At 46.1% G+C, this 14109-nt stretch overlaps 1 protein-coding gene across 1 annotated transcript in view; it reads left to right on the forward strand.

Moving 5' to 3' along the window:
- Positions 1 to 231: 231 nt before the first annotated feature.
- Positions 232 to 14109, forward strand: part of efr3a (EFR3 homolog A (S. cerevisiae)) — an 80202-nt gene continuing 66324 nt past the window's right edge. Inside the window, exons 1-2 of the mRNA XM_046407952.1 lie at positions 232 to 431; positions 671 to 791. Coding sequence (XP_046263908.1) covers positions 782 to 791 — 10 coding nt within the window. The 5' untranslated portion in view covers positions 232 to 431; positions 671 to 781. The remainder of the gene's footprint in view (positions 432 to 670; positions 792 to 14109) is intronic.

Here is a 14109-nt window from a genome sequence, read left to right on the forward strand (position 1 = left end):
GACTAACCTGGTTAAACCAGGCTAAATAAAACATAAATAAAAACACTCTTCTACTTCAACGAGTCAGACTTGTCCGTTTACAGTAAAGAGAGACGCTGTTAGAGTTTACATTAAATGTAAAATACGTGGCTTCACAGGTGAAGTGCGTTAGTGCGGAAACATGTGACAAATTTACATGAACCTTTGACAGGAAACTTATCTGTAACCGTGTAACATTTAAACGTGCCTCTCCTGGCTGACCGGGCCGCAGGCGGCTATAATTAGCTGCCTCTGGGCTGGCTCGCTCCCTGCGTGCTGGACGCGGGAGCGGCGGGGGAGTTCGAGGAGCTGCTCCGCTGCGGCACACACTTCCGTGTTGTCTGTCACCGTAAAGCAGGAAGCACTGTAGTAATGTGTAGGAGCTGACGTGCCCGTCTGCTGTTTACCTACAGGTATGTTCATCCCCGACGCTCCTCACTAATGTCTCAGTGTGTCCTCCGGCTGCCTGCGCTTCACGGACACGTTAGCTTGTGTGGCTAATTGCTGTGAACGCTCCGAGTCCGGGTTTTTAGGACTGTTCGTGTGTGTCTCAGCGGACAGCTTTAGCCTGTCATTGAGGCTTCATGTCCTCACTTAAAGCGCCTGTTAAATGTGTCGTGTGGACTCGTGAACAGGTGATTTGGTGTTACAGAGTCGTCATTCCGATGCCAGGTGAAGCCAAGCAGCCGGAGAAGCTACATGGAGGCTAACTAACTTCACCCAGAGCCGACGGACAGAGGAACTGCGGTACATTAGCGCCAGGATGCCAGCCGGTAAGCTGTGTGTGTGTGTGTGTGTGTGTGTGTTTGTGTTTGTTTGTTTATGTGTGTGAGTGTGTGAGAGAGAGAGAGACTTAATGTGTGTGAATGTGTCCAAGTGTTGCGTTTACTGTCACAGTTTTGGCTAATTATAACAGGGACCCGAGTATTAAAACGATTTAAAAAAAGTGTCGTGGTGCGTTCAGGGTCACTGCTTGTGTGTGGTCTCTTTCTGCCGTTGACATATCGGATAATCTTCACGATAGTCTCTTGGTTAATAGTTTAAAATGCTGTTTAAGTGACATAAACTATCTGTCACTGCTTGTCTGAGTTGACACCTTTAAAGGTGTTGTGGCATGCAGTCCTAAACACAAAGATGTTTAACTTCCTGGGATTTAAATGGATCCACTGGTGGACCTGGGGGGGGCAGAGGAGGACAGCGCCCCCATGATTATAAAAATAACACCTATAGCAGATAACACGTGATGCCCTTTGTGCCTCTAATAGCTCACAGTTAACTTTGTGTTTTTATTGGAGGTGTAGTGGTCATAAAATCTGATTCACATCACTAAAGAGAACAAAGTTTGTAGCTGTCACTATAAATGCATCACTATTTTCTATGTGCTGACTGGAATCAATAAATCCTTTAAATTTGAGCGTCAAAAGTAATGTAAACAGTTTATTCATCTTCCATTTGACTTTTTAATTCACCCGTGACCCCTTCGAGGAGGTCAGTTTTCTGTAACCTTTCCTGTGAAGCAGGTATAGAAAATTGTCTTTAAGCACCTTTAAAAACAGTAGTGCAGAGGAGGCAGCCGCTTGTGGGAGTTGTAGTCTTTACTGTCGTTTGCAAAAATCTGATGTGAGACTCACGTTTTAAAGTTTTATTCCCGACGTCCTTCCTCACTGGAAGTTACAGGAGGAAGTTACTGGAGATAGGCTCCAGCTCCCCTGCAACCCTGACGGATAAGCGGTATAGAAAATGGATGGATGGATGGAGGGACGATAATAACTGACAGATTAATCAGCTGTGGAAGCGTTTGTTAATTGTAGTTCTGTTGCTGCTGTGAGTTTCCTGATTGTGCTGCATTCAGGGTTTGTGATTTTGAATGTGCACTGTGAAAACATGGCGCCACCTGTAGGACAGTAAAAGGGGTGGGCCGGATTGAGGTGGTCCACGGCCCGGTTCTGTCCCTCAGACCCCGCCCCACCATGGGATTTACACACTCAGCGCTGCATTTATGGTCACCTGTTGAGTGTGTGATTAGCAGGATGTTTGTGAGTCACTTTGACTTTGAGCATTTGGTCGTTGGGTGTTGATTTATGTTCAGGACTAAGACGTCAAAGTCCTCACACGAGCAAAGCAAATTTCCCAGAGAAAGCGAACATTTGGAAGCAATTCCTGTGCTGCATTTGTGGAGCAGGTGGCATTTAAAATCATCAGATCAACGCGTTGCACTGAATTTTCATTGCTTTGGAGCACATGTTGTCATTCTGCTGGTACTTTGATTTTGTTTGATAGTGAACACACACTCTCTCTCTCTCTCTCTCACACACACACACACACACACACACACACACACACACTTACCCTGTGCTTTAGGAAGCTGTGATGGTGTATTTTATCTGATTTTTTTTAATAGAATTTTAATCTGCCTGTAGAAATGAATGGGTTGTTGTTTTGAATAAACTAGTAATGACAGGTGTGGCCCGTGTGCTCCAGCAAAGCAAAATGATGAAAAAAGAAAATAAAAATCTTCCAGTTTTAAATATTCTTATACGATTTCTGAGTTGGTGAGGTACGCTTGAATGCATCGCAAAGACAGCAGCCAGAAATAGCAGCGTTAGCGGCCCCAAAACAACTTTTTGTCACAAACATTAACCCACCAGTCTGAAATGTGAATCACATTTTTCTCGTGGTCCCTGTAACAATGAAAAGTATTTTTCTGGAACTGTTAGCAGTGACACTGAAGCACTGAGTTTGGACTTTTTAGCCTGGACTCGGTGCATCAGATCAGCCACCACGCGGTGTTCGACTTCGTGCTCACGGATTCCAGTCTGACTGCAGTTTTATTGTCCATCTGCTGTCGGTGCAGTGAGTCAAACCGCAACGGTTTCACTTTATCTTTTTCAATAATTCAGCACTTGTCTTGCAGACTCTGTAACTTTGTCAGCTCCAGTTGTGGCTGCTCTATCACAGATCCTCCTACAAACTGTGTGTGTGTGTGTGTGTGTGCTGTCATGTCTGACAGTGCTTCTATTTTGGGAAACTTGGACTCTGGGTGCCCTCAGCTTCCTTCTCCTCCAGCAGCTGCTCTGGCAGGTAACCAGCTGCTGTTTACTGGATTCTCCCCTAAAAACCCAGTTGGCTGCTCAGACACAAAGTTGGATGAGAGGTCGGCGTCGTTAGAGGGGCTCGTTACGTTCTGGAGGTGGAGGTGGTGAATCAGTCTGCTGATGTTGGAGTCTGTGGACTTTCTCCACAGGCCACAAAGGAGAATCCTGTAGTGGTTCAAAGCTGAAATGCGCTTCACTCCTGACAGGACACGTTGCATTCGGCCCTTTCAGCTGCACTTCCAGCGAAGAATTCTGACTGTTTGAGTCGGACGGACCTGCGTTGATTTGTAGAGCTGCTGCTATTAATAATCAACACTGATTTCCTGTGTGTGTGTGTGTGTGTGTGTGTGTGGCTCACACTCCTGGGTCCGTTGTGGTCTAGAGGCTCTCATTATTCTCAAAGTGTTAACCACCTCAATTAAGTCATTATGTAGGACGAACCCGCCGTCGCTGCTGTCGCTCACACTCTGCTGCTGCTTTACACCCAATCAGCTGTCAGATGAGCACACAGTTAGACGGGGATGGATGGATGGATGCCTTTCTATCCTGTGTCTGTCGAGTCTTTTGTGTTTTCTTTGCAGAGGGCAACCTGCTTCCAGAGAATCGTCTTCATTTCTGTCCTCAGACTGTTTCAGTGCTGAGACTCTAATAATGAAAATCTACATGTTTCCCATTCAGTGCAAACTAACAGCCGATATTTGGAATTGAAGTGCGGCAGTTTGTTAAATGAAATGCAGTTTGTACATTTGACAGACAGGATTCTTCCTTTCCAGTCGATGACCTGCTGTTAAAAACGACCACTCGGAGGTTTGCGTGCTGGAAGTGCGTTTCAGCTTGTTGTCTAAGTGGATCTGGGTCACCTGCACAGAGGTTTCTGTGAGTTCAGGTCTTACGAGTCGTGTCCGATGAGACTCCCTACCCCAAATCACCCATCATGCATCTGTGTCCCAGGTGGCGCAGGAGTATTTGGGATGCAGAAAGAATCAGTCAGTCAAACCCAGCGGGCCTGCGTCGTTTTGATGCTCCGCCGGCTGATTGTAGTCGCTTCCTGTGCTCTTAGGGCGGTTCCTCCCTCAGTTGTTGGCTGTGATTTGTATGCATTGTGGAAGATGGTTTGTTCTGCAAAGGAGGATTTGGCCTAAATATAACTTCAAAGGAGACGCGCCTCCCTCTGTTTCCTCCGCCGGTTGCATCTTTGCAGAGACGGAAGCTTTTATCTTCGTCTGCTTGTTGCGTGTTGCTCGGCTTACTGCTTTCCTGCACTCTTTGAAGGATTTTACAGTTTTACTCCGGTCTGTTGTGTAGTCGGATGTTTAGTTGTGTCTCTATCGACATCTGACAGGCGTCGGTACGGAGATGTCGAGCAGCAGGACCGCAGTGGAGCAATGGCTGAGCAGGAAATAACTGGTTTACTTCAGTCAACATCTTCCTGTTTTTCACTGAGCAATAAAAAGACGTCTCCGTGTGCAAGTTAACCACAAAGTGTTTGTGTGTTAAAGTAAATTAAAAGATGTTTTTAAGAATTTGTTTCTCCAACGATTTGCACATGTGACTCATGTTTGCAGTGTTTTTTATACTGTCAGCATTTGCACTGACATAACCAAGTGTTTCCACTTTTAAAATACTTAAACAACTGTCAGACTCAGGTTGTCTGCTAATTTCTGGTGGCCTGGTGAAAAGATACAGAAGTTCTTGTCTTTGTCCTCAGCTGGGTCTGTTTCTCAGGGTTTGGGCTCAGCCCCTGACCTCCAGTGAAGGGAAACCTTAATGCTTCAGCATACCAAGACATTTTGGACAATGCTATGCTTCCAACTTTGTGGCAACAGTTTGTTGAAGGCCCTTTTCTATTCCAGCATGACTGTGCCCCAGTGCACAAAGCAAAGCTCCATAAAGACATGGTTGGATGGGTTTGGTGTGGAAGAACTTGACTGGCCCACACAGAGCCCTGACCTCAACCCCATCCAACACCTTTGGGATGAACTGGAACGGAGATTGTAAGCCAGACCTTTTGGTCCAACATCAGTGTGTGACCTCACAAATGCTCTACTGCATGAATGGGCACAAATTCCCACAGAAACACTCCAGCATGTTGTGGAAAGCCTTCACAGAAGAGTGGAAGCTGTTAGAGCTGCAGAGCTGTCTGTGTGTTTACAATGAGACGTCATTAAAGTCCCTGTTGGTCTGACGGTCTAACCTCGGACCCTCAGAGTCCTTTATCAGGAGCAGGACTGTGCTGCCTCCATGCAGACTCATTCATACTGTTCTGATAACTACAGCTCCCACAATGCCTTTCATGTCAGTCTCATGTTTTAAATGTCTTGGCCTGCAGTGTGCCGTTCGTCCATCTCATGTTTGCTTTGCGAGCGCAGGTGGCGGATGTGGCGGCACTACAGGCGGCACACGACTCCAACCTGCCAGGATCACTGGACCCGTTGGGACTGCTGCGATGACTGGTCGATTAATCGATGAGTTGATTTCAGTAGAATAAAAATAAAACAACGTAAAATAATAGCAGCTCTAGACTCTGAGTGCGCCACAATCCCTTTGGTGTTTGTGAGCTTGAGGGTCAGCAAATCCAAGTTCATTCCTCCCTAACTGGCAGGTTTGCATGTTAAAAAAAGCTGCAGTGCACGTATGTGGAGCAGTGGAAGTGCAAGCCCTCAGTGACTGATCTGCACAGGAAAAGTGAAGGCTTTTTAGACTTGCTTACGAGGAAAAAATGCATCTGATGTCACCGAGGAAAAAGAATTTCAGCGAATTTGTTCCAGTTCTTTGACGGACTCTAAATTTGGAGTCTGATCTGTGTGACTAGCATGTGGTATGATACTGTCTGCTGCAGCCATCTGTGACCACACTCACACACACACATGCGCACACATTTTAAAATGCCAAATTCCTTCAACAGCAGTCACTCTCAGTAAATCTGCATGATTACACTTCAATCAGGATGATTAAAACACCTTCAACCCAACACGCACACAGAAAACACACACGTCCCCTCCTGTCGTACGTGCATGTGTGTGGATCTTTATTTATGTGAATTGTCCCTCAGGGGACTCGGTACCGAGGGCTTCCTGGGTGTTTTAGCTGTTCGGACTGAATGACGCTGCAGCTTCACCTGCAGCCTTCAGCAGATCTGCTGCTGCTGCTGCTGCTGCTGGCGGCGAGGGGAAACACAAACACTGCAAGGTCAGAGATGAGAGTCAGTGTGTGAGAGCAGGGAGAGAGAGGGAGAGGGAGAGAGAGGTGGAGAGAGGGAGGAAACACACAGAGAGACGAAGGCGTCGAGGTCCACCTGGCAGGCCGTCCTCTGCTTCGCCTCCACCAACATGGATTCAGAGAACAACGAGTCGGGTAGGGGGCTGTCTTTCAATTTGTGACTTGCCTGCGTTTGTCTGTGTGTGTGTGTGCGAGCGCGCCTGCCTGTCTGTGTGTGCAGTCTTGCAGCACCCCACTGTGTGTGTGTGTGTGTGTGTGTGTGAGAGAGAGAGACAGTGACAGAATAAGAGGGGCTAACAGACTCCAGGTCTGTGTGTTGCTGAACCAAACCTGCACTGTGGCAGCCATTGATCTGCTCTCTCCCTGAACTGTCGAGCACACTCATCCCGACCGTCCAATCAGCTGCCGGGTTCCACTTGACTGACACGCCTCAGGACCAATCGGTGCAGATTTCACACTGTCATAACAAGCCAGGGATGACGCTGGTGACTGATGACTTGTAGTTTTTGTTTTTATGAATTAAGTCTGAGCAGCTGTAGTCGTGCATCAGTTTGAGTTCATGTTGTTTATTCTCAGGGTCTGTAGCCTGCAGTTAAAAATGGCTTTCAGTGTGTGCCTTCGGGATGTTTAATCATCAGTTATGAATGTTCAGTGAAATTTCATGAAATCAGCTCAGTTGTGCGACTTTAAAGGGTTTTTAAAATGCTCAGCGCTCTGACTGGGTTAACCTTGAGGTCAAGTCTCCTCTTCCCACTTCCTGTTCCTGTGCTGCAGTCGGCGTGTTGCGTGACTCACACACCAGTGGACTCTCCGTCTGCGACGTGACCATCGCTGTGTTATCGACTGGTAAACCTCATCCGACCGTGAATCATGCAGTCCTCCTTAAGATAAACTCGTGAACTTTCAGTAGTTTTCAGTAGAAATTATTGAAACATTTAAGCTTGAAGATGAATTCTGGGATTTTAAAAGCTGGATGTCGTGTTTTCACTCTTGAGATTTCAGAGTGAGACGCGTGTTTCTGGTTAAACAAGAAGGATTTTCCTCTGTGACGAAGAGCTCTGCCTCTGTCATGTTATCAGACGCTCAGACACAATCTGCCTGTGAGCAGCAGAACAAAGCACTTTTAGTGGACGTAACTTTGACTGTCAGAGTCGGCCCAAACATTTATGTTTCAGACACGTTGCAGCTTTGACTCCACTCTTATGTCCTCACTTTGCTCTTGTAACTAATAACCTGACAGAATATGAAAATATTTGTATTTTCTTGCCTTGAATTCAACAAAATATTTTCCCCACTTTCACTTCCCATGTGGCCGTTGTGACGTTTGGCTGCAGTCGCAGTAGCATCCATTAAAAACCACAAGCTGCTTCAGCCGTGAGAGCAGGCCACAGGAAGAACTGCAATGTTTATCAGCCAGTTTGGGAAGAACGTGTGTGCTGTCGGTGTCCACAGGAGAAGCTGAGCATGAAGGACTCTGTGTGTGTGTGTGTGTGTGTGTGTGTGTTCGGCTGGTCTGTGGTCATCCTTCAGCCTCTGGCTGGCAGATGTTTGATTGGCAGCAGCGCTGAAGCTCCAGAGGTCATGTGCTGTCTTTCATGCTCAGTTAAGTCCCTCCCCCCTTACCTCTCTGCTGTACACTCACCCTCACACACACACACACACACACACAGTTGTACTTCTACACTTGTGAGGACCCTCATTTGAATGTATGCAGCTAACTGAACCCAAACTGTAACGTGATTCCACTCCAACAGCCTTCTGAAGAAGAGACGTCCAGAAATGTCCTCACAAAGATAGAAGTCTAGGAGCACAAACACAGATGTTTACAGCGACACACAGTTAAAAAACATGCATGCAAACAAACATGACACAACAGCTGCATGAGCAAGACGACATCACACACACACACACACACACACACACACACACAGGCAGTCTAACACACGCCTGCTTCACAAAAGACAAGAATTAAACAAGAGGTGAGTGTGTGAACGTCCTCAGGACTGAAGAGTCCAGCAGTTCAGTGACTGCTGGCCTGACGGTGCAGCACAGCAGGTGGAGAAGTGGAGCTGGGGGGGTGTATTGATTTAAACTTCAGTACCAAACGCTGAAGGTTACAAACTGAGCGACAGACTTCAGTCGGACGCGACAGAAGAACTGAACAAACAGGAAGATGTTTCACCTGCGGCGGACGGGTTTGTAAAATCCGTCGGAGAGCTGGGAATGAAGGCTGGTGCTGCAACACGAAGCTTCATCTTCATCTTCACGGTGAATGTCTGATGTGCTGTCGCACGTTTCCTGTCCTCAGCACTGCGTTTTGATTGGCTAAAGGATTTATGTTCACGCATTCATTTGAGAAACCACTTTTCGTCTCTCTTGTGTCTGTACTTCCTGTCTCTGGAGACTGACACAGGAAGTGTTTGTCTTCACTCATGTCGTTGTGTCTTCTACAGCCAAGTTTGTTTCCTGGTGATGCTAGAAATGTCATGTTTCAATGTTTGCTTCAGAGGTGAAAACAGCAAAACAACATCATAAAAAGAGTTTTTAATGGAAAGCTGCTGCCTGGGTTTGATTACAGCATGTGACACGCGGATAAACAAATCATCAAGCTGATTCACACTTCAGTCTGATCTTTGAAGTCTGAACCCTCTGAAACCCCTCAGACAGAAAATGAAATGTGATTTTCATCTGCAGTATGAAGAAATCCCTCCGTCTGTGCCTCAAGCTGCCCTCCTCCTCCTCCTCCTCCTTCTTCCTCCTCTCTCCTCCTCTTCTCTTCTTCTCCTCTCTCATCTTTCCTTCTGTCGCCTCCTCTCTCCTCTCCTCCTCCTCCTCTTTTCTCTCTCTTCCTCCTCTCTCCTCTCCTCCTCCTCTCTTCTCTCTCTTCCTCCTCACTTCTCTCCTCCTCTTTCCTCTCTCTTCTCTCTTCCTCCTCTCTCCTCCTCTCTCATCTTTCCTCTCTCTTCTCTCCTCCTCCTCTCTCCTCCTCTCTCCTCCTCCTCTCTCCTCCTCTCTCATCTTTCCTCTCTCTTCTCTGCTCCTCCTCCCCCCTCCTCTCTCCTCTCTCCTCCTCTTCCTCCTCTCTTCTCTCCTCCTCCTCCCCCCTCCTCTCTCCTCCCCCCTGACCTGTATTGTGCATTAACATTTTCAGACATTTTGCTGACATTTAACTTACCTGTCCAGACATTTAGCTGACAATGAGCTTTGATTTGCAGGTTTTTATCTCAGGTGACTGAGGCAGGTCACAGTCAGAGCTTCTCACGGATGTTTTGGAAGGACTCGGTTTCAGAAAAGCTAGCAAATAGCATTTCAGCGTAGCCCCCTCCTCCTTAGTCCAGCAGTTGTGGAGCTTACGGATCCCTTATCTGTCGAAGTCGGAGTCTTGGACCTCCTAAAAGTGGTCCACAGCCATCATCATTGTCAGGAGACTCTGGCAGCGACACCCTCATCTTCTCCTGGGAACATTTCATCTTTATGGCCTGAACAGAAGCTGAGCCCAAACGGGGACTTTGACTTCTCAAGTGAGAGTAGTAGGATTGGAGTGGAGGTTTTGATTCTGCACTCCTGTGGCCTGACGGGTTTCTGACTGCTGCGGTGTCGAAATCACTCGTTTTTTTAACACTGAGCTCCACTTTCACAAGTTTTCTTCTCCAGTGGGAGCTCAGTCCAGACAGCCAGAGCCACAAATGACTTTAACGAGATGGCCGTGGATCTTCGTTATGAATATTTCAAATCACAGGCTTGCAGACGAGCCTGGTTTGAATCGATGAGAGCTGAGAGCTGCAGACTTCATCGCTGTGTGTGAATTGATTGGTTCGTATAGACGTGTGTGTGCGCGCACCATTTGATGACTGAAGCCGATGATGTTGATGGCATTCGAGTTGAGTGATCAGGCTCCTCCCCACCTTCACTCGGCCTCCTCCATGTGAAAAATGCACTGAAGAAAGCACCAAAGATGACCAACAATCTCAGATTAAAGAACCAGTGTGGGGGATTTGGGGACAGACATGGAATATAAAATTCACACGTATGTTTTCATTAGTGTGTGATCAGTGGAAGCTAAAAGTCGTTGGGTTTTGTTACCGTATGACGAGCAGCTCCTCTTTACCAGTCGGCCATGTTGCACCATTGTGGTTGGGTTTAACAGGCCTGGACTTTTATTTTTTTCAGTTTTAAGGCTGCTGTCCCAGGAGAAGTCTGGACCAATCACAGCAGGCCACTTTACTTTGGCCACTTTACTTTGCCACGGGCCTGTTTGTAAAACGATTTTAAAAGCGTCATAGTCCACCAGATGCGATAGTCTCCTTCCACAGACGACCATCTGGAGGCAAACACAAACGGTATTAACTTCTGTAATTAAAAGGCACAGCCAAAGTTTAAAACAAAACCAAACCCCGGACCTTAGAAAGAGCTTTTTGTGCCTTTAACAGCCACTGTAGTGCAGGAGGAGTCCGTACGCTGTGTGTTGCAGTATTAAGTTTTGGGACACCGTGTTATTTCTCAAAAAAACATTTTTAATTTTAATCTTTTTGTTATTTTCATTATTTAGCTTTCCTAAAACATGATTAAAAATGGCAGCGTGTTGAATTGTAACCCGTGTGTTGTGACAGCACACCAGTGAGAATCCCTGATGGCGTCCACATTTGTCTGTGTGTGCACAGATAACAGATGAGACAGCATGAAGAACTTGTTCCAGATTTCAGACGACTTTGAGGTCAGATGTTGTAAACGTGGGCCTTTTTATTATCAGACTCGCTGCCTCACGGCCCAGAAGTTACAGCCTGACGTTCTCAGGTTTCCTGATGAAATGGGAGTAAAGTGAGACTCCTGCGCCTCCCTGATTCCCTTTCTGCACTGCAGGATTAATTGATACGCCCGTGGCTGAAGTCCTAACGTGATCAGTTTAATTCTGTCTCTGGCAGATGGAGAAGATTTGATTCCTGATAGAGACTCATTCAGAGGCAGCCCCAATTAATTGGATTTGCTGCCTGGCTTAAAAGACACACGACTTCTCGAGTTTCGAAAGGCCGTTTTCAGACTCAGGAGCTTCGCTGCTCGTAGACTTCGCTAACGCTCCAGCATTAGATTGTTAAGCATGTCCACGTCATGTCAGGTGATTTGTACCTGTCGCTGCTTTTCAGGTGGTTTCATAAGAACTAAGTAAATTGAAATGATAAAAACCGAGCGAAATGAGACGATTGCAGGATTTACTGATTGTCGTATTTGATCTCAAACCTCTTCACTACTTCACAGCCGCTGTGTATTTTTGTTGAATTCCAGCACAAACACATCTGATTAAACTTAATAAGGTATTGATCAGCTATTGATTGAGCTCTCCAAGATCCAGCAAAGCCATGATAAACAGGCGGGGTTCCACTAAACATCGATCGCTGATTTTATGACTTATTGTGCTTGTGTAATTTGCACTATTTGATGTGTGCGTGTGTTTTTGGCACTTAAACCAGATTTTTGTAGGGTAAAAGATGTTTTGGTGAGAAGATTTTTGGTGTTTCCAGTGAAGATGAATTTAGCTTTTAGTTTTGGACTGCAGTCTGACCAGCGCAACAAGACATTCAAGCTTCTTCCTGACATTTTAATGACATTTAATTTTAACAGAGTAATTGAATAATAAGAATCCATAAATAATTAATTACAGACCATTCAGTGTGTTTATTTTTTTATTATTCTTGATCATCTTTGAGTTTCATTCAGTTTTGCTTTTGGCACTTTGAGGCCTCCGTATTAGGCCGGTTCTGGTGGACTGTAAATGAGCAACAGACAAAGCAGATTTTCTTGCTTTTTTCATTTGGTTGTTTGATTGTATTTTGATGAAGCCAGGATGACTTTAGTTCATATTCCTGCTCGTCAGTTTGGAGACAGAAAACGAGTGTCTGTCTGTGGTCGGTCATCCTGAGCTGAGCCACAGCTTCCATACGCGGTCATCACATGTTGCAGGCTGATGTTGCAAATCTAAATTAAACCTGCCTGAGCCCCGCGGCAGTGCGCTAATCACTGTAAATGTACAGTAAAGCCGCGGTGGCCCGAAGGTTTAAGACACTGAGGCAGATCTTCCATTTTGAGACTGATGCGTGGACATCTAAGCCGTCCCTCCCCACAGCAGACAACTTAAGGTAATTCATACCTGATTCTCACCTTCTGCTCCTCCAGCTGATCACTGATGCTAACAAATTGTTATCGGGTCTGGTCAAAGACAAGCTTCTAATGAATTTAGTTATAAACGTAACAAGTGTTAAAGAGTGGCCAGGCGGTCCCAGATCAAAGCCACAGCAGTGACTGCAGAAGTCTTAAGGTCTCCGACTGTGTCTGTCGGACCTGAAGGCCTCTGGCTGTGCTCAGTGTGGCTGCCTGGCAGGGCTCCATGGAGTGTATGGTATATGGTAATTAAGTGATCCGCTGCCTCAGACTGCTGCTGGGTGCTCGCCATCGCGTGGTCATGTGACGTGCTTCATGGTGTCGGGACTCTTTGTCTTCGGTCATGTGTCTCATCACAGGAGCTGCTGATGTGTCTGCTCGAAGAACAACACGGTTTGTTTTTGATTTTGATAAATATGCAATATTATCAGTGGTGGCCAGTTTGGATTCTTTCAGGTCTGCAGCAACAAAAGTTGTAATGGTTAAAATTATCCATTAGGTCAAAATAACGCTGGTGTCAAACCTCTCTGGTGACCTCTCTGCATCGTAGTCTTTATTGTGAATGGTGGAGTCCGCCTTTCCCACGCTGGATTGAAATTTCCCCTCACAGGAAATGGAGCAGCGTGTGATCCAGTGTTTCTGTCTGTTGTTATATTGTCTTGTTGGTGTCAGTCTGTTCTAAGATCATTCCTTAAAATCACATTAGAGCTGGATTAACCTCCGCTAATGCTAACCCAACGTTTCCTGCTGCTGCTGCTTCACAATAATAGCATTAAACTTGCTTTTATTGTGAAGCAGTCAGAGGAAGACACAATGTATAAAGGGATACAGCAGCTGTTCTTCTTCTGTTGTTTTGCTGACAGATTTCAGCTCCAGGTGAGTTTGCTCCCTCTGGTGGTCAGTACTATACAATACACCACAGACACAATGGTTAACTGTTAACATCAGTAACGGATGCTTGTTTTTCATAAAGCTCTGTGACTACGAAGACATTTCAGTGTAAATGATGTTGGTTTGTGCTTTAAACGTGTCCTGTAGGCTGGCTGATAACGCACCTGTCGGAACACAAAGGGGACACCTGCTGGACAGTGTGGTGTCCTACACACACTTAGCTTTAGAAATGACTCCTATATGCACATTGATACAGTAATAATGATAATTAGATAACTGAGAGGAGCAACGTTTAAACGACGATCGCACGTATCTGTTGAAAATGGTGTCATTTTCAGTTGAGCTCAGGGCCCTGTAGTAGACAAACGCACTTGTTTTAAAAGTCTGATGATGCAGTAAAAACATCAAACAGACAAAAAGTGAAGTTTGTACTTTAAATTAACTTTTCCTTCACACTGAGCCTCCGTTCGTGTGCCGCGGCTGCTGCTCGCGCTCGTTGTTGCATTGCTGCGCTGAGCAGATGTGTTTTCTCAGCACAAGTAAACTCGAATGGTGTTGCGCAAACAGCACCATATGCCCGTGAATGCTGTTGATCCATTCCTGCGGTGGCATTTGGCAGCCTGCTCGCTGCCTCATTGACACTTTGAGACGACCTGTCAGAAGGAAGAGGAAGCAGCAGAAAATCGACCCACTCAGAGATTTTGAGACTGGCGGTTTGATAAAGCCCAGTTTC

Source organism: Scatophagus argus, chromosome 13, assembly GCF_020382885.2.
Source record: "Scatophagus argus isolate fScaArg1 chromosome 13, fScaArg1.pri, whole genome shotgun sequence".
NCBI classification, from domain to species: Eukaryota; Metazoa; Chordata; class Actinopteri; family Scatophagidae; genus Scatophagus; species Scatophagus argus.